Raw genomic sequence first — 27,687 nt, 5'->3', positions numbered from 1 at the left:
AAGACTTGGCTTTTTTGTGGCATCAGAAGGGTTAACTGTAAGTACTCTGCATGTGATTTGACTATAATCAGTGTATTGTCTGTACAGGTATGGGATCTGTTATCCAGAAAGCTCTGAATTACAGAAAGGCCGTCTCTCATAGACTCCATTTTATCCATATAATCAGAATTTTTTTAAAATGATTCCCTTTTTCTCTGTAATAATAAAACAGTACCTTGTACGTGATCCCAACTAATCTATAATTAATCCTTATTAGAGGAAAACCAGCCTATTGGGTTTATTTAATGTTTAAATGATTTTCTAGTAGACTTGAACCCCCTGTTAATCAAAACTCCCCATCCCCTTCCGTCCATTGGACCCCAAACTGCTTTCTCCCTCCTTAGTAACTCTGGAAAAAGTGTCCCGTTCATGTAGCTTGGCATATTCATGCAGAGTAGCACAGCGGAGCTCTCCGGCACCATCTTCTGTTTCTTTTGGTTCCTCGTGGAAGTGAGCGCCGGCACGGAGCTTTTTTACAGGTATGACCATTCTAATGCACGAACATGGAGAGCTCAACCTGATCCCAACACACTTGTTGTAAGTGTAGGATGCTTATCCAGAAGACCCCTTAAGGGTCAATGGGTAAATGACAAAAGAAATTCGGATGCACACCTGTTAGTTGCAATTGTGTCCAAACGGTGATTTATTTGAAGCCCAAAGTATACACCGCAAAGGGGCAATGTTTCGGACCCCTCCGGGTCCATTATCAAGACCATTCTGGTATTTGTTCCTACTGTGCATGGAAAGCTCTGAAGATTGCAGAAGGAAAAGAAGAGTATCCGAAGATGGCACCGAAGAGCTCTGCTACGCTACTCTGCATGAATATGCCAAGGTACATGACAGGGACACTTTTTTCAGCGTTACTAAGGAGGGAGAAAGCATTGAGTTGGGCCAATGGACTGAAGGGGATTGGGATTCCGATTAATGGGGGGTTTAGTTCTCCTTTTAAGGTATGAAGATCCAAATTACAGAAAAATCCATTATCTGGGAAAACCCCAGGTCCCGAGCATTCTGCATAACAGGTCCCATACCTGTATTGAGAAAAGGGGCTATAAGCTGAAGAGAAGCTGTCCACTTCCTCATGTGCCAATGCACTGCTGCTGGTCAGCTATCGGGGTCACCATCAGCCAAACAGACAACCAGATCTGGGTGTGAATGATGCAGGTATTTGTTTAAGAAAAATTTCCACAAATATGTCACTGTGCATGTGATTTAAATGCATATACAATGTGTTCTGTTTGCAGGGTCAGTAACAGTGAGGTGGGACAGAAGTTGTGCCAGTGACATAGGAAACATTGCCCCAACTATGGGTTGAATCCTCTACCTGTGCTTCTACCGTGCTGCTCTTCCTCAACATGGGAAGGTGAGTACAAAGAGATCCGAGTGATGAACACAACCTAAAGGCAACGACTGACCTAGTTGTGATGCGGTGTCATTCCACTAACTCATTAGGGACTTTAAAAGGACGGTTACCTTTAAGTAGATTATAGAATAAGCAACCTTTCAACTGGTCTTCTTTTTTTATAGTTTTTGCAGTATTTGCCTTCTTCCGACTCTTTCCAGCTTTCAAATGGGGATCACTGACCCCATCTTAAACAAATGCCCTGTAAGACTACTAATTTATTGATACAGGCCTTTTATCCAGAATGCTCGGGACCTGGGGATTTCCGGATAAAGTCTACTAGAAAATCATGTAAATATTAAATAAACCCAATAGGCTGGTTTTGCTTCCAATAAGGATTAATTATATCTTAGTTTGGATCAAGTACACAGTACTGTTTTATTATTACAGAGAAAAAGGAAATCCTTTTTAAAAACCTGAGTTATTTGGTCATAATGGAGTCTATGGCTTTCCCGTAATTCTGAGATTTCTGGATAATGGGTTTCCGGATAACAGATCCCATACCTGCTACTTTCTATTACTGATATTTCTATTCAGGTGCTCTCCTGTTCATATTCAAGTCCCTTATTCAAATCAATTCTTGGTTGCTAGGGTAATTTGGACTCTAGCAACCAAACTGCTGAAATAGCAAACTGGAGAGCTGCTGAATAAAAAGTGAAATAACTTAAAAACCACCAATAATAAAAACCAATGGTCTCAGAATCACTCAACTACATTATACTAAAAGTTAATTCAGAGCTGAACAACCCCTTTTAAGGGCCACTCCTATTCATAGTGCAGTCTCTTGTTAATATTAATGCATGGTTGCTAAAGTACTTTGGAACCTAGCAACCAGATTGCTGAAATTGCAAACTGGAGAGCTGCTGAATAAAAAGCCAAATAACTCCAAAGCCACATAATAAAAAATTAAAACTAATTGAAAATTGTCTCTACGTCATACTTAAAGGTGAACAAACCCTTTTGGGGAGAAGACCACTCTGGAAACATTCACTTTGGCCGTGGGAGACAGTCAGATGGGGGCAGTCCAACACCCACAGTACAGCAGCAATTACTTTGTAAAGGGGCAGTATACTCTCTTGTTCAGTGAATAGCTCTGAACATATTTTTTTCCTATTTTTTTTAAAGGGGACCCGTCACCCAAAATTATTAAAAATCCTATTTTATCACATTAGTCAGGCAAAATGAACTTTAATTACACTGTATAAATTATTTGATTCTTGTTTCCTTCAGTCTGGGAATTTATAATTACAGCAAGCAGGCAGGAGCCATTTTGTGGACGCTGTTAAGACAAGCCTTGCATCATCTCAGAATCTTGTTTGTGCAACAGAATGGGGGACCCAATGTCCACCCCCATGGATGTTACTGGTCCTTTAAATGGTAAAGAGAGAGGGGGAATGTGGGGAGAGCAGTAACATCTAGGAAGTGCTGAGTGGAAAGTGAAAGTAAATGTTTGAAAATCTCCGCTGTCAATCAAATATGGTCTGCCCCTCCTCCTCCTTTTGGGGGACAGGTCCACTTTAATTTAAGAAAAATCGAAGGCTTTTTTTTTTTATTTATTTTTTTTGATGTTTCATGAGATAAACTGAGAATAATAAATTAAAACTTTGTTGAATATCCTGAGGCAGGAAGAGTAGCTAGTTAATCAGATTATCAGCGTACGGATCCACGCCATGCAACATGGACTTCTGCTTTTCTGTAAGCTAATACAATCGCAGCAAAGAGCCTGTATCTCTTATGAACTAAAGCTGGACCAATATTAGCTGCTGATTCTGACCCTTTTCAGCCTACGTATGGGCCCTCCATCACTTCCTCTCACAACCGATACCAGCCTGAACATTGGCCAGGTATCTTAAAGGAGAACTAAAGCTTAACTAAAGAAGTAGCTAGAAATGTTGTACATTATGTTTTGTGCTTCTGTACCAGCCCAAGGCAACCACAGCCCTTTAGCAGTAAAGATCTGTGTCTCCAAAGATGCCCCAGTAGCTCCCCATCTTCTTTTCTGCTGATTCACTGCACATGCTCTGTGCTGCTGTCACTTACTGAGCTTAGGGACCCACTCACAATATACAGTACTCATAGAATAGAAATGTCACAATATAAGGCTGATTAGTAATTAATACAGATAATTACTACACGGCAGCACAGAAACCAGTGCAACTAACATCAGAATTTAATAATCAGCCCTGTAGCATCCGCTTATATTACAGACCAACCTGATTTTCTGCTGGATAATTAGTGACGAGCCCTAAGCTTAGCTTCTCAACAGCTGCTCAGAGCCCACTGAGCATGTGAGTGTCACAGACACTTTCCAAGATGGTGACCCCCTGTGACAAGTTTGAAGTCCTGGATCATTGCTGCTATTGACAAGCTGAAACTTTAGGCTGGTGCAATAAGTTCACAATATAAAATATTACATATTTAGCCCTGTTCATTTTTAGTGTTTAGTTCTACTTTAAGGAGCAGGTTTAAAAATCCGACCAGGCGAGGACCACACCGCCCAGCTCTACAGATAATAATATAAAAAAAAATATGGCTGTGGTTTAAATGAAAAGAATAGGCAGGATATATTTTCAATATTCATTCTCATGTTAAAGGTGTATTTAGGTGTAAATTGCCTCTTTTAACTGACCACAGGCTGTGGAGAGTATTTCTCTGTCACATCAGATTTTTTTTTTTAAGGCTGAGTGTGTGCTTTGTTACATAGTTACATAGTTAAATTGGGTTGAAAAAAGACAAAGTCCATCAAGTTCAACCCCTCCAAATGAAAACCCAGCATCCATACACACACCCCTCCCTACTTTTAATTAAAATTCTATATACCCATATCTATACTAACTATAGAGTTTAGTATCACAATAGCCTTTGATATTATGTCTGTCCAAGAAATCATCCAAGCCATTCTTATAGTCATTAACTGAATCAGCCATCACAACATCACCCGGCAGTGCATTCCACAACCTCACTGTCCTGACTGTGAAGAACCCCCTACGTTGCTTCAAATGAAAGTTCTTTTCTTCTAGTCTAAAGGGGTGGCCTCTGGTACTTGTTCTCCAAGGTCCTGCTTGTTTTTATATTACAGGTGTAGGAACCGTTATCCAGAAAGCTCTGAATTACAGAAAGGCCATCGCCCATAGACTCCATTATAATAAAATTAATTCACATTTTTAAAAATGATTTCCTTTTATTCTGTAATAATAAAACAGTAGCTTGTACTTGATCCAAAACTAAGATATAATTAATCCTTATTGGAGGCAAAACCAGCCTATTGGGTTTGTTTAATGTTTAAATTATTTTTTTCTTAGACTTGAAGTGTGGAGATTTAAGGAAAGACCCCTTATCCGGAAAACCCCAGGTTATCCAGCATTCTGGATAACAGTCCCATATCTGTATTATTTTTATTGTACGGGAAAATATTTATCACTTTTTCTTTTAAGTTGATATTTTTAAAAATGTCTGTCTACTTTATTCACAGGTTGAGCATCTCTTGCTTGCTTCCAGCTTCCTGGCACTTCAGCCTCTCAGCAACTGGGTTCCCACGTCTCCTAAACCCCACTTTCCGGCAGCTGTTGGTGATTGGCGCAGCAGCTGTGATCCTCCTTTTACTCATATACTCTCTGCTCATGGCCAGGACCAAATACAGCAGTTCTTACCTGGACAGGAAATATCAGAGGTAACCCATAGCCATGACCCTTAGGGCAGGACTACATGGGCGTTTCAGCCGCGATCCGACGCGCTGCGCAAAATCGCATAGTCGGATGCGATGGAAAAAGGTAAGTAATGGCAATGTCGGATCGTGCCGCATTGTTGATGCGACACGACTGTCTGATGCAGATGCAGCGTCTGCATCCGACAGTCGTGTTGCATCAATGCTGCTACACGATGCGACAATTGAATTACTTACCTTGTTTCCGTCGCATCCGACATCACACCTGTGATTTTGTGCAGCGCGTCGGATCGCGGCTGAATCGGCCATGTAGTCCTGCCCTTATAGTTTACATACAGAATATGCAGTACAGGTATGGGACCTGTTATCCTGAATGCTCGGGACCTGGGGTCTTCCGGATAACGGATCTTTCCGTAATTTGGGTCTTCATGCCTTAAGTCTACTAGAAATTCGTTTAAACATTAAATAAACCCAATAGGCTGGTTTTGCTTCCAATAAGGATTAATTATATCTTAGTTGGGATCAAGTACAAGCTACTGTTTTATTATTACAGAGAAAAAGGAAATCATTTTTAAAAATTTGGATTATTTGGATAAAATGGAGTCTATGGGAGACAATTTTTCTGTAATTCGGAGCTTTCTGGATATCTGGTTTCCGGATAAGGGATCCTATACCTGTACTATAAACAGGCTTGACTTTCCATAGTGTAATGGTACCCTAGGTACTGAGATTGCTGAGGTCAAATCGCTTTTATCGGCTGCCAGCTATCTTACATTGTAGTATATAAGAAGTCTGCTGACTGCGGCACATGTAAATGCAAATATCCTGGTACAACCTGCACATAAGCATTCTGTTAGGAGGATGGTGACTGTTTATTCAGTGATGTTTACACAGAACAGGGAATCGGCTGCCAGTGCTCGCAATTAATTTGCTGTGTTTTATGTTCATTTTTATATTAAGTTGTAATAATCAATATACTTACTTCACTGACACTTAATGGAGAACTAAACCCTAAAAATCAATGGTTAAAAATGCCATATTTCACATACTGAACTTATTGCACCAGCCTAAAGTTTCAGCTTGTCAATAGCAGCAATGATCCAGAACTTCAAACTTGTCACAGGGGGTCACCATCTTGGAAAGTGTCTGTGACACTCACATGCTCAGTGGGCTCTGAGCAGCTGTTGAGAAGCTAAGCTTAGGGGTCGTCACTAATTATCCAGCAGAAAATGAGGTTGGTCTGTAATATAAGCTGATGCTACAGGGCTGATTATTAAATTCTGATGCTAATTGCACTGGTTTCTGTGCTGCCATGTAGTAATTATATGTATTAATTACTCATCAGCCTTATATTGTCATTTCTATTCTATGTGTACTGTATATTGTGAGTGGGTCCCTAAGCTCAGTAAGTGACAGCAGCACAGAGCATGTGCAGTGAATCAGCAGAAAAGAAGATGGGGAGCTACTGGGGCATCTTTGGAGACACAGATCTAAACTGCTACTGTGGTTGCCTTGGGCTGGTACAGAAGCTCAAAACATAATGTACAACATTTCTAGATACTTCTTTAGATCTTCTTTAAACAAATACACAGAAAATTTACCCCCAACTCACTCTTATACCTGATGTCATATTTTATCTCTTTAATGTCAGCACATTGACGTCATCATCCGATGTCTGCTCCAGCAAACCATATAAATAACTGTTAATAGATTTAGTGGGGGTTTTTTTTATTCTGCTTTTAACATGCATTTGCTGTGTCCTGGGGAACAGTGTTCCCTATAGGAATGAATTTGATTTCTTAAACATACCAGACTAATGAGGAGATGAGCTAGGGTCCGGCACAGACACTGACGTAAACCTCTCACAAAATCTTTTATTGTTCATTCCTAATATTGGCGATTTGACAGAAGTGGCTGAGAGGCATTAAATGGTCGGTGGTATTTATATCAGTGCACCTGGTTAGACTTTATTTCATTGGGGCAAGCCCATATGGCCACCATACGAAAACACTAAAAATAAATGCTATTTTTAAAGCACAGCGCTGCTAAACTAGCCACAGGCATTTGGAACCATGCGTCCTAAAGAGCTGGGGTTGCCTACAGCATGCCAACTACATGCAGTATATATAGGGTTGCCACCTGGCCGGCACTTTATTTATATTTAAAGGGATACTGTCATGGGAAAAAACATTTTTTTTCAAAATGAATCGGTTAATAGTGCTGCTCCAGCAGAATTTTGCGCTGAAATCCATTTCTCAAAAGAGCAAACAGATCTTTTTTTATATTCAATTTTGAAATCTGACATGGGCTAGACATATTGTCAATTTCCCAGCTGCCCCAAGTCATGTGACTTGTGCTCTGATAAACTTCAAACACACTTAACTGCTGTACTGCAAGTTGGAGTGATATCGCCCCCTCCCTTTTCCCCCCCAGCAGCCAAACAAAAGAACAATGGGAAGGTAACCAGATAGCAGCTCCCTAACACAAGATAACAGCTGCCTAACACAAGATAACAGCTGCCTGGTAGATCTAAGAACAACACTCAATAGTAAAAACCCATGTCCCACTGAGACACATTCAGTTACATTGAGAAGGGAAAACAGCAGCCTGCCAGAAAGCATTTCTCTCCTAAAGTGCAGACACAAGTCACATGACCAGGGGCAGCTGGGAAATTGAGAAAATGTCTAGCCCCATGTCAGATTTCAAAATTGAATATAAAAAAATCAGTTTGCTCTTTTGAGAAATGGATTTCAGTGCAGAAGTCTGCTGGAGCAGCACTATTAATGGATGCGTTTTGAAAAAAACATGTTTTCTGATGACAGGATCCCTTTAAAAAGTATGGTTGATCCCTATGTTATTAATAGGGAAGAAAGATAAATATATATAGGAAGACTGGTATTTTTTTCCAGAAAAGTGGCAACCCTAAGTATATTGTATGTGGGCAGGGCCACCATCAGGGGGGCACTGGGGGGACAATTGTCCTGGGCCAGATAGCTTCAATATGTTAAGGGGGGGGTCCATCCATGCTGCGTTTCCTTGATTAGCCAGGCCCCCCTTGTACTGCTGAAGTAGGAGCCAAGCTGCACTCAAGAAGGAGCCAAGCCAATGCCGAACACAATTTTTAATTTTAACTTTTTTATTTTTTAAACCTTTGGGTATTCATTTTTTTAACTTGGGGGGGGGGGGGGGTAGCCACTAAGGGCTTTTTTTTTTTTTTTACTTGTACCAGTCCATGGCCACCAATGGGTTTTTGTTTTGTTTTTTTTTTTTTGATGGGGGGGGCCAGAAAATCTGATTTCCTTGTGTATTTTTTAGCATATCTTTACAGTTTACAGTATTTGAGAGAGCCTGATCTGCTAGGTTCTAAATTGCACAAGTGCAGTTGTCAATAGCAACCAACCAGATCTTGCATATTACCTTTTCATATTATCTTTCGTATAAAAACAAGATCTAACCACTGACTAGGGTTGCCACCTTTTCTTAAAAAAAAAAAAATACCGGCCTTCCTATATATTTATATTTTTTCCCTATTAATAACATTGGGATCAACCATCATTTTTACCGGCCAGGCCGTTAAAATACCGACCAGGTGGCAACCCTACCAATGACACAGTAGAACCAATCGTGTATTATCCAAGCGTGACCCTGCACAGTGACGCCTGGTCCAGTCTGGAAAATAAAACCTGTTATAAGTAGGGTTTTCCATCGACGTTTCCAGTGAAATATGAGAAGGATATGTTGACGGAAGTTACACTGCAGTTTTATTTTCCTGCACGCTAGTCTAGCAGGTGAGCAAAAAGGTCAGGTGAACGTAAATTCTATGTGACAGTAAAGGTGCTACTGTCATAATAAGCCAGGGCTTTCCTATGTGTTGTTTAAAAATGGATTTTTGGACTTATTCCAGGTACCTGGCTCGGGTTACAGACATGGAAGCCACTGACACAAGCAACCCCAACATTAATTATGGCATCGTTGTAGACTGTGGAAGCAGCGGCTCACGGATATTTGTGTATTGCTGGCCACGTCACAATGGAAATCCACATGAGCTGCTGGATATCAAGCAGATGAGAGATCATAATAGGAAGACTGTGGTCATGAAAATCAAACCAGGTACCCAGTACAAAGATAAGGAATAGACAATAGCAGTAGGATTATATGTTCTCACAGGCACGGCCCTGTCTGCCTTTTGTTCTATAACTGTATCTGTCTGCAGCATTATTAGCTTTTCTTGTAAGCAGAGCCTATGTTCCCAGGATCTTGAAGCTCCATAACTGTGCCAAAGGTTAATGTTCCTGCTGTAGACTTTAAAAGGGGAAGGTCACCTGAAAAAAAAAACTTACTTTCTTTAGACATTGGTTTAAAAGAACAGTAATACTAAATAAATGAAAGTGTTTTAAAGGGGAAGGGAACCCTTTTGGCGCAACCCCCCCCAGGCAAATGCCCCTAACTTGTTAGTCACCCCTCCATGCAGGTCCTCTTCTTGCCAAGTTCACGGGCGCCATCTTCGTCTGATCGCTTCCTGTATTTGGCGGCGCATGCGCAGTAGGAGGCATTTGCCGGTTGGATCTACTGCGCTTGTGCCGAAAGTCACAAAGTTTCTGAAGAAAGAAATCGGAAACTTCATGAAATTTGGGCACATGCGCAGTAGATCCATTCGGCAAATGCCTCCTACTGCGCATTCGCCGCCAAACGCCAATCAGTACAGGAAGAAGAGGGCTCGGACGAAGATGGCGCCTGTGAACTCGGCAAGAGAGGACCTGCACGGAGGGGTGACTAACAAGTTAGGGGCATTTGCTCGGGGGGGAGGTAGGCCGGGGGGAGGATTGGGGCCTACAGAGGGAGGGATTTTGCGCCAAAAGGGTTTCCTTCTCCTTTAAAGTAAATAAAATATCATGTAGTGTTGCCCTGCACTGATAAAACTGCTCTGTTTGCTTGAGAAACACTACTATAGTTTATATAAACAAGCTACTGTGTAGCAATGGTGGAAATTTAAAAAAAGACTATATGGCACAGGTTAAATAGTGGATAACAGATAACACCATTATGTTCTACAGAGCTTATCTGCTGTGTAACCTGAGCCTTTTCTCCTTTTAATGCCCCTGTGGCTACACAGCAGCTTATTTATATAAACAATAGTAGTTTTTCTGAAGCAAACACACCAGTTTTACCAGTGCAGGGCAACACTGCATTATATTTTTATTCCTTACAATCACTTTAATGTTTTGATGTTACTGTTCCTTTAATAAGGCCGTATGTAATTGGTCTGCAGTTTTATTTATTGCCTTTTCTTCAGGTTGCTGTTGGCAGTGTCCCAAGCAACCAGGCAGTCAAATGTTCACTCAACAATAGTAATGCTCCGAATGAGCTGTCTGGAAAAATCTACATCCGATTTATTATATAGCAGTCCATACAAGTACTGGTAAATAGTCTTATAACTGTGTACCATGGGTATTGCTCCGTCTTTTGACTGAGAACGCTTGGTAACATAATGATACAAATAAAGGTTTGATTGTGTTTTACAATACAAAGGGGGCCCACACGCTAGAGTCCTGCGCAGAACCAATTGTTAAACCTGCTACTTGTCCCGCAAGTACCTTATACGCAACCCTATCCGTGACCCACTGACCATCAAGAAACAGGAAGTGCTGTCATTGTAAACTGGAAGTGATGTCATTAGACGTAGGTGTGGTCAGAAAAAAAGGTGTAAAACAGGAAGTGCTGTCCTTGTAAACCGGGAGTGACATCAGAAGTATGATCAGAAAAAAAGAAGTAAACCTTTCTATTGAGAAGACCTGCGACCCGTAAACCCAGAGACCCGTGTCTATACCCGATCCCGCAACTTCTATCTGCAACCCGCAGGGTACGGAGGTTTTTGGGGGTAACTCGACCCACTGCAGGACTCTACCACAGGCTGGTCACTTGAAGATCAACCAATGTATGGCCAACTAAAGTGGGCATATAGTGTGACTGATTCATATCCAATCGGAAATGTCCTCATCATGCCTCTGATGCTTGATAAAGGGGCCTGACCCCGAAACGTTGCTTTTTCTGTGAATAAACGCAAGGGCTTGTCCCTGCTTGCACCTGCCCTTTGAGTGCCAGTGATTTTTTACCTATTTGAAGTTGGAGGGTGCCGACCCCCTGTCACCGTGCACCGGGCAATCAACACGAAGGCCAGGGAGTGCGAGAAGAGCTTTTCATCTCATCATGCCTCTGACCAGCTCATATTCCCATTAACTAAATAGATGTGGTGTGATCTCTTTAGCTGAATTAAACTAGTTGGCAATGGCTGGAAATCCTTGACATTTTGTTTATGAAATCACAGTTGTTACATTCAGCATTACAGGTACAGCCCCCTTGTTTCTGGGCTGTTTGCAGGTTTACATTATGTTAAGGTCCACAATGACACAATGAAGGCAGGGCACAGGGGGGCAGTAAGAATATAGAAATATAGAATATAGAGAACCCCTAGCTTTGATTTGGTAAGGACCATATGAAGCAACAGAGTTTTATTATGCACGAGCTGCAAAATTTGCTCTACACTATTGCAACTTATGTGCCTTGGGTGGTAGATAAGTCTTGATTGTGCTAATTACAGAATCAAGTCTTAAAAAAACAGAGAGAGAGACAAATACATGGCATAAGTTTGCACAGCAGTGTTGCTTTCCATTATAACACCCAGTAGGGGGCACCCTGTGTTGCAAGGCTTTGTTTGTGCAGCATTCTATGTTTGAATATATTTTTATGACATTACCTTAAGCCCCATGGAGAAATCAGTCCCTTCCCATCCTATTAAAAAGGTCTATAGATTTTTTTTTTTTTTTTTTTTTATCGTCGTAATGAAAATGTGCTCGATGTTAAAAGGAGATCCATGTTGCAGGCTTGCATGCCAAGTGCTGTATCATGGAATTACCTCCTACAGAATATTTTGTATCATAATAATTATACCTTAAGCAATGTAGATCTGTAAATTTGCTAGATTTTTGTTCACCAGCACATACTTTTGCAAAGGCAGTGTGACCGTTTTACCCATCTTTACTTCTCCCAGGACGCATGTGTATTTATCAAAGCCCAAAAATATCAGTATTTTCTGAAAACTACTCCGACTAAATGCGCAAAGGTTTTTTTCCCCTTATTTATCAATACATTTTTCCGAAAAAAACTAGAAAAAATGTAATCGTACAGTTTTTTGGTTTTTTTTTCTTCAGATTTTCCACCCGAAATCTCATAGATTTTTGCCTGAAAACCACAAAATCTTCAGATTATTGCACGAAACCCAGCGCAGATCAAAATATGTTTGGGAATTCTGGCATTGACTTATATACAACCTCTGTAGGTCTGAGATGCCAGATTTTCGGATTTGGACATTTTTCCATCCTCTGGGTATAATAAGTCCTGAAAAATTTGGATTTTTTTAAATTTTTAGACTTTAATAAATAACCCCTAAGTGTATTTCTTTGCAAATCACCCAACCCTAGAACATAACATAGTTACATAGTTAAATCAGGTTGAAAAAAGACAAAGTCCTTCAAGTCCAACCCCTCCAAATGAAAACCCAGCATCCATACACACACCCCTCCCTACTCTCACATAAATTCTATATACCCATATCTATACTAACTATAGAGTTTAGTATCACAATAGCCTTTGATATTATGTCTGTCCAAGAAATCATCCAAGCCATTCTTATAGTCATTAACTGAATCAGCATCACAACATCACCCGGCAGTGCATTCCACAACCTCACTGTCCTGACTGTGAAGAACCCCCTACGTTGCAGGCAGTATATGCATGAGAGATAGGGAGGTGGTAGCATTCTACCAGAATCTATGCTTATTGTATCTTTGAACATCATCAATACCTAGGACAGGATATATATCAAGACTATTCATGCAGTTACATTTTTATATATATATCTGCACCCATACAGCCTCTGCCATCATGAACATAATGGTAGGATATTGTAAGAAAGCACCTGAATGAGGTGAGTGAATGGGGCAACTTAAAGGAGAACGAAAGCTACTGAAGCAGTTTATTGCCAATAGATTAGCCACAATAGTGCAAACTATAACACTATATTTATTCTGCAGAATGTTTTACCATATGTGAGTAAACAGCTCTAGAAGCTCTCTGTTTGTTTAGGATAGCAGCTGCCATATTATCTTGGTGTGACATCACTTCCCGTTGGAGAGAGAGAGAGGAGAAAACTGAGCATGCTCAAGCCCTAGCCCTGGAGGTTTCAGCTGAAAACAGGAAGTCTGATACAGAAGCCCATGTGTACACAATAGAAGGAAAGAAATGTGGTGTTTCTTTTGAAAGAGGACTCAGCATTACTTTGAGGGTTTACTGGTGTATTTATATAGACCTTTCTGATAAAGCTTCAGCCTTTCCTTCTCCTTTAAAGTTCTATTTCAAAGCTAGTAAACCAGTGTCTTTCCAACAGGTCTGGACTGGGATTCACAATAGGCCCTGGCATTCCAAGTACACAGAAGCCCAAGCAGCCCCCACTAGCCCAATAAATAGTGACTTTCTATGGCAACTTACAGCAGCCCCTGTGGCATTTGCCAGAACCCACAGATTGCCAGTCCAGGTCTGCTTTCCAAGGCCAGTTAGTTGTATGATCATTATAGCCTCTTTATACAACTGTTTTTTATTGTTGTCTCTAATTTTATTTTGGATTGAGACTTTCTAAGTGATGGCACAGAGTTCAAAGGAAGTTTGATCTTTGTGTTGCATCCACCTAATGTTCTCCAGCCTGATATGTAAGGAAGCTGATACAACCAAGCTTGAACTGAGAATTGGTGGGGCCTAGCAAATCACAACTACCTTTTGTAGCTTCGACCTAGAGGTCTGCCAGGGAGCTGGTTGGGTTCCATAATTAGTTTCATTTCAAATGACGTTTCTAATTTAAAACTGGGAGGCTTTAGCAGTTGTCAGTATAGACTGACAGTGACCCGTGTTTAATTACAAAGGCCCCCTCAAGCTACAGGTTACTCCGGTATGTCTGGCTCTCCTGCAATGTACCCGAGTAACAGGATAACTCTCAGCTGAGCCACTGCCTTCCCTTAGAACTCTAACTGCTGTCAAACAGTAGAACAAGTTTGCTACTCTGAATAGTTCATGTGCTTTATTTTTCCTCCCACACTCCATGACCTTTCAGGCAGGTTAATGGGCTCCTGATAAAACTGACATTGTGTGTGTGTTCAGCGACTGAATAAATAAAGTATAATAAATAGAGGCATAGCTGCTTTCTTTTCAGCTGCCCCAAACCATTTCAAACAAGCAAAATAAATACTTTAATCCTAAGAATGATATTGTAAAACTAAGTTGCTGCTCACGCGCAGTGTTTTTTTTTTTTTTTTCACTAGAGGATTCCTTGAATAGTTTTAAGAAAAACCTGTTTCTCGTCATTCCTGTCCCTCTGCAGGTATTTCCGAACTTTCTAGCACCCCAGAGAAAGCCAGTGACTACATCTCCCCCTTGCTTGACTTCGCTGCCAGCCACATCCCCAGGGACAAGCACAAAGAGACCCCTCTGTATATCTTGTGTACGGCAGGTCTCCGAATCTTAACTGAGAGGTAAGATTGGCAACTAGGGGGCAGAAAATATTGCATGGGTTGAATATCGATGCCTTTGCAGTTCAGTAGCCTTGCATGTGGCCAATATGGTGGCAGCTGTGTCTTTCAACTATTCCTCCAACTATTTACACAATGTATACACAGAAACAGGAGACCTTAGAAGCTTCCATACATGGTGGAGTTTATGCTGCAGAGATAACAGTTGGGTATTTTTCAGGCCTCCAATATATCTAATAATGCATTATGCCCATGTAATTGTGTTATTCTGTTTGAGCAATTGTGATAGCAGCATTATGCCTTAGCCAATGGTAGGTAGAGGAAAGCACACTCATTAAGGGTACAACTATATGGACGATATCACTGCGATTGTGCCGGATCCGACTCTCTGTGCCAAAACGCAGGCGTCAAGTCGGATGAGACGGAAAACAAGGTAAGAAATAAAAATGTCGGATGGTTTCGCAGAGTTCATCCGGTGCCTCCGACTTGACGGATCCGGCACAATCGCGGGGGAAATCGTCTGTGTAGTTGTACCTTAAGACAACCAAATGCCATTTTATTATTTGCCACAGATGTGACAAAATATGTTCAACTTCTTTCTTTGATGGGATAATAATCGGGGGAGTCCATGACAAAGGAAGGGTTATCCCCCCATCCCAAAACATTGAACAATTTTGTAACATCCGTGGCTTAATAATAAAAGGCTAAGAACGATTTTTAGTGAATGTGCTTTTTTTACCCACCGTTATATTGACACCGTGCCAGGTGTCCAGGGAATGGTACAAGTGCTGTTATTCTAGACGCTTACTAGTGTGCAAAAGTAGTAACCATTTATTCTCATTAGTCAACAGGAAGCCATTCTGGAAGATCTGAGGACGGATATCCCAGTGCGATATGACTTTCTATTCTCCGACTCCCACACTGAGGTCATTTCAGGCAAACAAGAAGGTAAGAGTGTGTAGCTGCAGCCTTGTGTGCTGAAATGTAATAGAACGCTCATACCTTTTAATATTCCCTTTTATCAGCACAATCAGTGGCCCTGCTCTACTGATTTGCATTCGATCAGCCTGTGTGAGCTTACACACAGTGGAACTGAAGCTGCGATCAGCTCGGAGCTGCCTCCTTTTGTGTATTTGGGCTGATCTCCACTTCAGCTCCGCTGTGTGTGACCCATCAGAGCTAAAGTGTCTGCTGTGTCTTACACAGGCTGATAAGATTTAAATCAATGGAGCAGGGGGTACTGACAGATCGGCTTCTCTCAGCCTGCAAAATTACGCAGGCTGACAATAGCCGCAACCTTCAGCCTAAGTTATACAACTGCTATAATTCAGCTATGTTGTGCATCTTGAGAATTGTGTTTTACCTCCTGCCATATATTCTGAACATTGGCAAGCCAGTTAAAAGGGATGGTCATGATTTTTATGGTGTATTTTTTTTTTTTTCTAAATTACACTGTTTATACTGCAAACAATTCACTCTACAATATTAAATGTCATTAATGAACCAGCAAGTGTATTTTTTTTTTTATTTTAATTTATAATATTAGTATGTAGGCGCCACCTCATGTGCTTTCAGAAAGAGCCAGCACTTTAGGATGGAACTGCTTTCTGGCAGGCTGTTGTTTCTCCTACTCAATGTAACTGAATGTGTCTCAGTGGGACCTGGATTTTACTACTGAGTGCTGTTCTTATATCTACCAGGGAGCTGTTATCTGGTTACCTTCCCATTGTTCTGTTGTTTGGCTGCTGGGGGGAAGGAAAGGGAGTTGGTGATATCACTCAAACTTGCAGTAAAGAGTGACTGAAGTTTATTAGAACACAAGTCACATAACTGGGGGATCCTGGGAAACTGACAATATATCTAGCCCCATGTCAGATTTCAAAATTAAATATAAAAAATCAGTTTGCTCTTTTGAAAAAATGATTTCAGCGCAGAAGTCTGCTGGAGCAGCACTATTAACTGATGCTTTGAAAAGTATCCCTTAAAGGATCAGTAACACCGAAAACCTCTGTCTTCTGTGCGTTTAAATGTTTTAAATGCATAAACTTCACTGGTACCAACTGCATGTTCGCTTCAGAGACTCGACTATAGTTTTAGAAAAAATTTGCCATTCAATTTGAATTAGGGAAAGTGGGGGATTTAAACGTGGCTGCAGTTTGTGCACTATTAACTCTCTGCATGCCAGACATTATTATATAATGTACATTTTAGGGTCAGGCCACACGAGCAGATTCGGGGAGATTAGTCGCCCCAGCGGCAAATCTCCTATTCTTCGGGCGACAATCTCCCTGAACTGCCTTCCCCCTGCTCTCCACCGGCTAATATGAAAAACTCCTGGGGGAAGGCACACGCAGCGCTTTGTTTACTGAAGTTGCCTCAAGCGGAAAGTTTGGTTGACTCCGGAAAAAGAAGCACAGCGTGTGCCTTCCCCCATGCGTTTTTCATTTTAGCCGGCGGAGGGCAGGGGGAACTAATCTACCCGAATCTGCTCGTGTGGCCTGACCCTTAGGCAGATGGTCAGAGCAGTACATTGAGGTTTTGCTCCTTTAACTACATTGTTTTTCTGCATTTTCACGGATAAATATTGATATTTTTAAAACTTGGCTTCTGCTGGAATTTATATTCATATTGGGAGTCTGTTGGTCATGATAACGCATTTGACAATGACATTTATAATTTTGTTCCCCCTTTTTTGTACATTTTAGGAGTTTACGCCTGGATCGGCATTAATTTTGTCCTGGGGCGCTTTGATCACATAGAAGAAGGTAAATGAACTGTCACACTTTCTCCTGGAACACATTCCTTGGGATTCCTGCCAGGTTGAGGAGTGCAAGCCAAAATTGGGTGTTCTGAGGTTATTGTTAATCCAATAGTAGCTTGGGGCCAGAAAGCAACATCTCACCTGTCTATATCTATAATTGAATAAGTCTTCTCCACGTGAACTTTATTTGCAAGGTCACGTCACACAGCCTTTTTGCTGCCACGTTATTTAAAACGGGTAAATATTCTCCTACAGACCAGCAACGGGTGATATAACAATGAGTAAACCCCTTATCTATCTCTGCTGTATTTATAGAACAGCGTGAAATGAATGTGAGGGGTATAACTGGGGTGTAGTCTCTGTGAATGGGGATATACCCAAATGACTGTGAGATATAGGGGCAGATTTATCAAGGGTCGAATTTCAAATTTTTTTAGAGTTTTTTTAGAAAATTTGAATTCAATTTGAGATTTATCATATCATACTCTGACTAATCGCCACCTAAAACCTGCCAAATTGCTGTTTAAGTCGATGGGAGTGGTTCAGGGATCATTTTTGATATGTTTGCAGCCTTCCTGACATTCGAGTTCTTTTTGGATTGAAAAAATCAAACGAGTTTTTAAAATTATAATCGAATTCGATTCGAGTTTTCGGGTTGATTACATGCATCCGAGTTTAAAAATTTTACGTTTTTTTAAATAAATTTCGATTGGCCGAATTTCGAGTTTAGGGGAGGTTTTAAAAACTCACTTCAAACTCAATTCAAAAGTCGACCTTTGATAAATGTGCCTCATAGTGTTCCTTTTGTCTTCCCCTTTTCTAATTTTTTTTTTAATTTTTATTATCGATTTGTTTAAAAAAAATTACAAAATAAAATTACATACATTCCCCCTTTCTAATTGGTATATACTCTGCCTACCTTTGTCTCTCACGCTGTTTGTTCCGGCAGAAGATGACGCTGTAGTGGAGGTGAATGTCCCCGGGGCTGATAATAAGGAAGCGATCCTGCGCAAGCGCACAGCAGGCATTCTAGACATGGGCGGCGTCTCCACCCAAATCGCATATGAAGTCCCTAAAAGTGTAAGCTTTGCCTCCTCCCAGCAGGTCATTATCAGAAAAACTTCATTCCTTTTTTTTGCTTGTCTTGCTTACAGCTTTTTATGTGATATAGCGATTACAGAGACATTGATAATAAGCCAAGTCCTTACATCAGTTTTAATGCTTTTAGAAAGAAAAAAAAAAGGGGGGGAGGGTGAAGAAAATAAATCCGTTTATAAGGTTTCTGGAATTATATTGAAAACACTTTAAACAGCAGACACGTGCAGACTTCCACATGGCAAATTTGGCCAAGAGCTCCAAGCACTTGGGAGTGTGGCAGACACAGGGAGAAGCCAAACACAACTAACTTGTCTCCCAAAAACAGCAATTTGTTAGCTGCCTGTGTTCCCTGAATTGTGTCGGCAATAACACAGCAAGAATGATATAAAAAAAAATAATGTTAAAGGGCAACTATTGCGAAAATATTAGCTTCAGCATTCTGCAATAAGAAACTTTCTAAATACAATCAATTAAATATTCTGTACCGTTTCTGAAATAATCAAGTTTATCTAAACTATTCCTCTCTCAGCATCTGTTTCTCCTCATTCTGTCTTCATGCAGGATTTGGGTGTCAGATGAATGATCCAATATATCTTATAGGAAGGCTCCTTTTGCCTAGAAGATGTATTAGAGCTCACTCTATTAAAATCACCAGACATCCCGTCTCTCTACATGCAGAATTTGTGAAAAAGGCAGTTATTTTGTTTGGACTGGAATCGGTTATCTGAGTGAGCTCTAATACATCTGCTAGGAAAGGGAGCCCCCCCCCGCCTATAAGATATATTGGAACTGTCATTGAATATCCGACACCCAACAAGAAGAGAGAATGAAGAGAAACAGATGCTGAGAGAGGGATAGTGAATATAAACTTGATTGTTTCAGAAATGGTGACGAATATTTAATTGATTGTATTTAGAAAGTTTCTTATTTCAGTATCCTGAAGCTTATATAAAATTTTCATTTTCACAATAGTTCCCCTTTAATAATTGGGGTGGGGAGAAAAAAAAGTGCATAGCATTGAGATAATTGTCACTGTTTATTTAAAGCATGGCGTGGCATGCTAATGTGGCAAATTACAGAATTTCTGATGGGATAATGTTATTTCTGGCTGGGGCAGATCAAGAGGAAAATGCAGGTCACTTTGGGAGATGAAATCTGTACACGTTGTTCTTACAGTTTCCCAGTGCTTCCACATTCATTTATCTGTTCTGCTCACTCTTATTTTCCCCCGGCCTTTGGTCACGTTTCTGCTGCCACATGAATGCCTTTTCCCCCATTTCCAGGCATAATTATCTATATAATAAAACAAGGCGTATTTCTGCGTACTATTTTAGACATGCTAAGCCCAAGAGTCATGCTCTACAATCTCTAGGAATGGTGCCAGAAAAAAAAAAAAAAGGGACATAAGAAGGGATATAAAAGAGACATTCAATTATGGTTGACGCAAATGATGCATTTTCTCTACTATTTCACACAGAATTTGTCTGGGAGGTTTTTGTATGATTCAACCATTTATTCAGTTCAAGTGACCATCAGAGGGTTTGCTTTCCCTAAATGAGGTTGCCCTATCAGATCAAGCATGGCTCCACCCACTCATATACCATTTCTGCTATCCCACACAAAATATCTAGGAATTTGCAGACTGAGGTGGTTAAGATTGTGATAGCTGGTATAGTCCCAAGACCAGTCTCACCGTTGCTCCTTAAAGGAATACTGTCATGGGGGAAACAAAACCATAAAACATCAGTTAATAGTGCTGCTCCAGCAGAATTCTGCACTGAAATCAGTTTCTCAAAAGAGCAAACAGATTTTTTTTATATATATATATAATTTTGAAATCTAGGCTAGACATATTGTCAGGTTCCCAGCTGCCCGAGTCATGTGACTTGTGCTCTGATAAACTTCAGTCACTCTTTACTGCTGTACTGTAAGTTGGAGTGATAGCCCCCCCCCCCCCTCCCCAGCAGCCTAACAGAACAATCGTTTTGTTATCCTCAAAAGGACCTTTGGGATTTAAGGTGTGTTTCAGACCAATTAAAGAGATTGCTGCTTAATGCCACATTACTTCAATTAGAACAATGGGAAGGTAACCAGATAACAGCTCCCTAACACAAGATAACAGCTGCCTGGTAGATCTTAGGACAGCACTCAATAGTCAAAATCCAGGTCCCACTGAGACACATTCAGTTACATTGAGTAGGAGAAACAACAGCCTGTCAGAAAGCAGTTCCATCCTAAAGACCAGGCTAAATGACCTGAGATGCACCTACACACCAATATTACAACTAAAAAAAATACACTTGTTGGTTCAGGAATAACATTTTACATTGTAGCATGAATTATTTGCAGTGTAATTTAGAAATCAAAACTATATCATAAAAATCATGACAGAATCCCTTTAATAAAGTGGTAATGGAAAATGAAAATGCTACCCACCTCTCAATGCATGTCCTGAAACATTGCTTGTCGCAGTCATAGGGCTGCAGGAACACGGTTTGTTATGCAAGATGGCAGCTGCATGTCCTGTTACTGCTCGCTGCAGCTTGATGCCCACTGTTCCTTGCCTTACCCCTGCAGGAAGAAGTGGCCAAGAACCTGCTGGCGGAGTTCAATCTTGGCTGTGATGCTCATGAGACACAACACGTTTACCGAGTGTATGTTGCCACTTTCCTGGGGTTTGGAGGTAACGCCGCTCGACAGAGATATGAAGATCACGTCTTCTCCAGTAACATGGAAAGGAATAGGTCAGCACTTGGGGTGAAAAACCACGTGATCTTTTCATTGTACATCATGTTCCTTTTCTATGTGTCTGTGAAGATTCTCATTCATCCAGGTCATGGTATATCTGTAGAAATAAGTCAAATCAACTGAACTTGCTGTGAAAAATCCTCCCCTCATTCCGCAGGGTGCCCGCTTTTTTTTCCGGTTACCCGACCCGCTGCAGGACTCTAAACATACAATGCTGTTTTGGCACCTCTCCCTGGAAGGCTTAATAATAACAACAACAAATAGCTCCAATCATGCTCATACAATCAACACCTAACTTCATGACATCCTTGTGGATTATGATAAACATTCCAGAGGATATATCCCCGAAGAAAGATCCTATGTACAAGTTATTCTGAATTGAGGAAGCCAGTTGGATGACTTTTGGAACGTCTTCAAGAAAAACACAGCACGTCCAGTTGATTTGACTTATTTCTACAGATGTTTCTTTTCTACAAATAATGTCCTGGTTTTTCATTAGGTTACTGGGGAAGCAAATTGGCATGTCGGAGGATACTCCATACCTGGACCCCTGTCTTCCTCTGGATATCTCTGATAAAATCCAGCAACGAGGGCATATTATGTACTTACGTGGCACAGGGGACTTCCAGCTTTGCCGGCAGATCATTCAGCCCCTCATGAACCTGTCTAATGAGACACAGACCACCCTGAATGGTATTTACCAGCCACCAGTGCCCTACCAGAACAGCGAGTTCTACGGTTTCTCCGAGTTCTACTATTGCACGGAGGATGTGCTGCGTATGGGAGGGAGCTACAACTCTACTCGCTTTCTGCTGGCCGCACAAGTAACAACTGATATTATTTATTATTATTAACATGTATTTATACATAGCACCAACATATTGTGCAGCGCTGTAAAGTAAATGAGTTGCATACATCACAACCAATACCGGTACAAAAGTTGACGAAGGCCTCGTGCAAAAGAGCTTACAATCTAAAGGGAAGGAAATAAGACATAAGATGTGGGAGTGGGCAAGATCAGAATTAAGTGGGTGAGAGATGTAGAACTGTATGTGGAATTGCGTTTGGTAGTTAAGCTTTGTCAGAAAGGTCTATATAAATACACCAGTAAACCCTCAAAGTAATGCTGCTCTGAGTCCTCTGTCAAAAGAAACACCACATTTTTTTCCTTCTATTGTGTACACATGGGCTTCTGTATCAGACTTTCTGTTTTCAGCTTAAACCTCCAGGACTAGGGCTTGAGCATGCTCAGTTTGCTTCTCTCTCTCCCTCCCTCCCTTTTCCTCCCTCCCTCAACCCCCCCCTTCTGTAATCTGAGTCCAGAGCTATGAGTGAGCAGGGAGAGACTCAGACAGGAAGTGATGTCACACCAAGCTAATATGGCAGCTGCTATCCTAAACAAACAGAGCTTCTAGATCTGTTTTACTCAGGTAGGGAAAAGCATTCAGCAGAATAAATATAGTGTTATAGCTTGCACCATTGTGGTTAATAAATTGGCAATAAACTGCCTCCTTAAAGCAGAGTGAGGGTAGGCTTCTCTAATTAAGTGTGTTTTATGTGATCAGGGATAGATAGGAGGGAGGACTTCATGAAGCTGGACTCTGAGCGGGGACTGGGTTCCTAATTATTAAAATTGCCTCATTATACCCTTAGGATTACTGTGCCACCAAGTGGTCTATGCTGAGGGAGCGATTTGACCGTGGCCTTTACGCATCACATGCTGACTTGCACCGCCTCAAGTAAGTAGGAACGGTCTCATGGCTCCTGAAAAGAGAGATAAAAATACAGTATTTTATACAGTGTATCTGGCACCAATTAAAATGTTTATTTCAATTATCCTATTGGTAATGATACTCTGGTCTGTCCTCATTTTACAGGTACCAGTGCTTTAAGTCTGCCTGGATGTATGAAGTTTTCCACACAGGATTTTCCTTCCCTACTAACTATGGCACCCTCAAGACTGTTCTGCAGGTGTATGATAAAGAAGTGCAATGGACCCTGGGAGCCATTTTGTATCGGACCAGATTCTTGCCACTGAGGTAAAAATGTTATTCTAAATCAAACAAGACTTGGGCTACATGTGAAAGTATAGATATAGCTAAGTGTATAATCACAATTTAACACACACTCTAGCATGCACACTTATATAGTCCTAGAGCAAAATGTGTAGAGCCGCTGACACCCAGAGCAGCCAAACTGTGTAAGGTAAAACCACTGGGTTATGGACTGGGCAGCAGTAATATGGACCTCTGGCCTCTAATAAAGAGAGAAATAATCTAGAGATCTAGTTATGGAGAGTGAGAAAAGAACACATTGTCAACATTTTTTTTAATTGGACTTGTGTTGAATATGTTTCTATAGCTCACATTTAAGATCATAGTTTTAGTGCCAGTGGTATATATCAAAGCCAGAATTCTACCCCAGGAATATTCTATTTATCCTTAAAGGAGAACTAAACCCTAAACCTAAATGTGGCTAAAAATGCCATATTTTATATACTGAAAGTTTTTGTGCCAGCCTAAAGTGTCAGCTTGTCAATAGCAGCAATGATCCAGGACTTCAAACTTGTCACAGGGGGTCACCATCTTGGAAAGTGTCTGTGACACTCACATGCTCAGTGGGCTCTGAGCAGCTGTTGAGAAGCTAAGCTTAGGGGGCGTCACTAATTATCCAGCAGAAAATGAGGTTGGTCTGTTATATAAGCTGATGCTACAGGGCTGATTATTAAATTGTGATGCTAATTGCACTGATTTCTGTGCTGCCATGTAGTAATTGTCTGTATTAATTACTAATCAGCCTTATATTTCTATTCTATGTGTACTGTATATTGTGAGTGGGTCCCTAAGCTCAGTAAGTGACAGCAGCACAGAGCATGTGCAGTGAATCAGCAGAAAAGAAGATGGGGAGCTACTGGGGCATCTTTGGAGATGCAGTTCTTTACTGCTAAAGGGCTGTGGTTGCCTTGGGCTGGTCCATAAGCCAAACACATAATGTACAACATTTCTAGCTACTTCTTTAGTTAGGCTTTACTTCTCCTTTAATGAGCTCACTGTTTAGGCTAATGCTGCACTAGGTAGTTATTATTACTCATATCTCGTCTTCCTGGGTACAGACACAGTGGATTTCAGCATCGAAATCTGCGAGTACCGATTCCAGCAGCAAAATCCACTTTGTGTGTCTGCACTCAGGCTGATGCAGTGGCTCTAGGTAAAAACACAAAAGACAAGAAAGTGTGGAGTTAGCCTTAGGAACATCACAGGGCATAAGCCCACTGACCCAATACTGTATGAGTTGCCAGTAACCATTGTGTAGCTGCAATGTGAATGGCTTGATGTTACTACTGATTGATTCCTGTCCTGCCCACAGAGATATCCAACAAGAACATTTCCGAGGCAACCATCCCCATTGGCGAGGGGCATCCTTTGTGTACAATCACTACTTGTTTCTGGTGTGCTTCCTGGTTGTGTTACTGTCTATTGTGCTTTACCTGCTGAGACTTCGACGCATTCACCGCCGCATGCAGCGCAACACCTCCTCTTCTGCTCTGTGGGTAGAGCAAGGACTTCAGTCTCCTGGACTAACAAATGTTCTATGAGCCTTACCTGCACACTTCTCACTGGATCGGCAAGAAGATAGTAGTAGCTCCCTCTTTAAGAGAGCCGGATTCTCCCTGGCATGTACAGATGCATTTAACAAAGCCATGTTTTTAGACTCAGGGTCACCTTTAAGTGAGAGTGATGGAGCCCTTTCTTCAGTCAATAAGGGCATATCATAAATCATGATGATGATGATGGAAGAACATTTGTCATCCTCTAGATGGCTATTACATCCTCACCTCGCACACAACAAAGACATAGATGAAGTTGTTGTTCAGGTTGTTTTAGATCATGGTGTCCAAAAGGTGGATCGGCATCTACCAGTAGACCTTTAGTTGGTGATCAGTAGATCTCAAAACACTGTCAACAATATATAATATTTAAGTAATGTTTTTCATGGAACCGAATACTTACAGTAATAATATAGATGTAGATCATAATGGGACAACTTCACTAAAAGTAGACCCCCGCATTACTAAAGTATGGGCGCTCCTGGTTTAGAACATTGTGAGGCCTTGGTCATGATGTGAATGGGAGATTTAATTTAAGGAAACTTTTAATATATTATAGAATTGCTAATTCTAAACAACTTTTCAGTTGATCTTCATTATTTATTTTTTTAATTATTTGCCTTTTTCTTCTGACTCTTTCCAGCTTTCAAATGGGGGGGTCACTGACCCCCATCTTAAAACAAACGCTCTGTAAGGCTACACATGTATTGTTAATTTTCATTACTCATCTTTCTATTCAGGCCTCTCCTATTCATATTCCAGTCTCTTATTGAAATCAGTTCTTGTATGTAGCACGGAGCACCACAGCGTCAAATCGGTGCATGGCTGCTAGGGTGGGTGGACCCTAGCAACCAGATGGCTGAAATTGCAAACTGGAGAGCTGCTGAATAAAAAATAATTCAAAAACTATAAATAATGAAAACCAATTGCAAATTGTCTCAGAATATCACTCTCTACATCATACTAAAGGTTTATTTAAAGGTGAACAACCCCTTTAAGACCCCAAGCAGTTGCTTCACCCTAAGAGGGTGGCTAAGAGGGTCGGTCGCCTTCCTTTAGTGTCTGCCATGTCCTCTTTGTTCTGAATGGGTCAGTGTTAATGATAAATAGGTTTGTGCTTTTCCGTGCAAGAGTATTTGTTTGGGGCATCCGTGCCTATGTGTTAGCACCCTCTCCTTATTCTGCCTTATGGGGAGATTCTAAGAAGGGGAGTGGCTGCTACATTGCATGTGTCTTTGTACATATGACAATAGAAATTGGTGAACAGACTCTTCCTATGAAACCTTCCATCCATAAAAGGACTTGCGCAGTGTAGTAGTTTGTATGATGAAGCAGTTGGGAAATTAAGTTGAATCGCAGTGCCCATAAATGATAATGGATGGAAACCTGCTGCAGCTGTTTGTATGTTAGGCACCATCTTTGTCTCTGTACGCGCACACGCACACGTGTGTAAATCATGGCACCTGTTTTAGCCCCATTGTCAACTGCACTTTAAACTGCAATTAGGATTTACGGTTAAAAGTGCCTCTTAGTGAATTCTTAAGTACAGCCTTCTGCTTCTGGCCCTTACCTGCAGTTATGTGGTTTACAGGATCTCGTTAAAGGAAAACAAAAATGAAGGCTTGCTAAAAAAAAAAAAAAAAGAATAAAGTTACGTTGCTGGGCAACAAGACCACTATAAATGATCAATAGTATTTATAGAAAGTGAAGTGTGGGTATTATAATTAAGGACATGCAAGAGAGCACCTTTCTTTGAAATATTGTCATGCATCCTGTTCATTTTTTTTTTGCACAGGATATAAGGTTCATGGGTGAAAGACATGGCTCCTTGCCCTCCTCGAATGGTGACGGCAATTAGAAAAAGCCTGCATGATGGCTTGTATGCGCAAAACCGATAAATGGACTGTTGTTAAGGAGGAATAAGAGAAATGATAAAACTGAAAAGGGAATATTGGGGCTCACTACAGGTATGGGATCCGTTAACCAGAAACCTGTTCTCCAGAAAGCTCTGAATTATGGCGAGGCTGTAGACTCCATTTTATCGAAATAACAAAATTTGTAAAATTATTTCTTTTTTCTCTCTGTAATAATAAAACAGTAGCTTGTATAATTAATCCTTATTGGAAGCAAAACCGGCATATTGGGTTTATTTAATGTTTACATGATTTTCTAGTAGACTTAAGGTATGAAGAGCCAAATTACAGAAAGATCTTCTATCCCAAATACCCCAGGTTTGGAGTGTTCTGGATAACAGGTCCCATACCTGTACAAGCAGAGATTTGCTTTTGTTTTCTTGCCCAGTGCAAGACCAAATAAAGAGAGCCCCTATAAAAAAAAATACATATCTATTGAATAGGATTGTGTTTCAGGTCTGTCAAAATATTAATTGAAAAAAAAAAATTTTTTTTTTTTAAATGAAATGAAAGCTAAGTGTTCTGTTTTTTAATGTTCTCTCTTGCCCTGGCATGTGCGGGGGGCTACGAGAGAACAGAGGGTCCGGTCATACATTGAAGGGATGAGAGGGAATTTGTTTATCCGAATATTTCAGTAAGTGACTGATGGACGTGTGTTTCATGACGTTTCTGTGTGTTTTCCACGTGGTCATTTTTATTTATTAAATAATTTATTTCCCATATGGCGTGTGACATGTCTCTTGCAATCTGTCTTCTTGAACAATACTGGGAGTCTGTCCATGAACCGGGGGCAGTTGTCAGTCAGATTGAGAGGTTGTTTGCAGAATGCCAAAATGTGCAACCACGTCTGTTCTAATCTTCTGTGGTGACCTCTCACTTT

At 40.8% G+C, this 27,687-nt stretch overlaps 1 protein-coding gene across 1 annotated transcript; it reads left to right on the top strand.

Annotated features, from left to right (window-relative positions):
• Nucleotides 1-26,537, top strand: entpd4.L (ectonucleoside triphosphate diphosphohydrolase 4 L homeolog; the record flags this gene model as incomplete). Its single annotated transcript, NM_001095079.1, is given in 13 exon segments — nt 1-37; nt 1,284-1,402; nt 4,914-5,111; nt 9,010-9,215; nt 14,533-14,683; nt 15,525-15,628; nt 17,386-17,445; nt 18,391-18,545; nt 21,117-21,283; nt 21,787-22,111; nt 22,941-23,026; nt 23,165-23,326; nt 24,654-26,537. Coding segments are annotated over 12 exon segments (1,851 nt in total). The 3' UTR covers nt 24,883-26,537.
• Between the last annotated feature and the right edge of the window lie 1,150 nt (nt 26,538-27,687).

The sequence above is a fragment of the Xenopus laevis genome, chromosome 3L, assembly GCF_017654675.1.
Source record: "Xenopus laevis strain J_2021 chromosome 3L, Xenopus_laevis_v10.1, whole genome shotgun sequence".
NCBI classification, from domain to species: Eukaryota; Metazoa; Chordata; class Amphibia; order Anura; family Pipidae; genus Xenopus; species Xenopus laevis.
The sequence above is the reverse complement of the archived record's forward strand: the minus strand, read 5'-3'. Positions and strand labels throughout refer to the sequence as shown.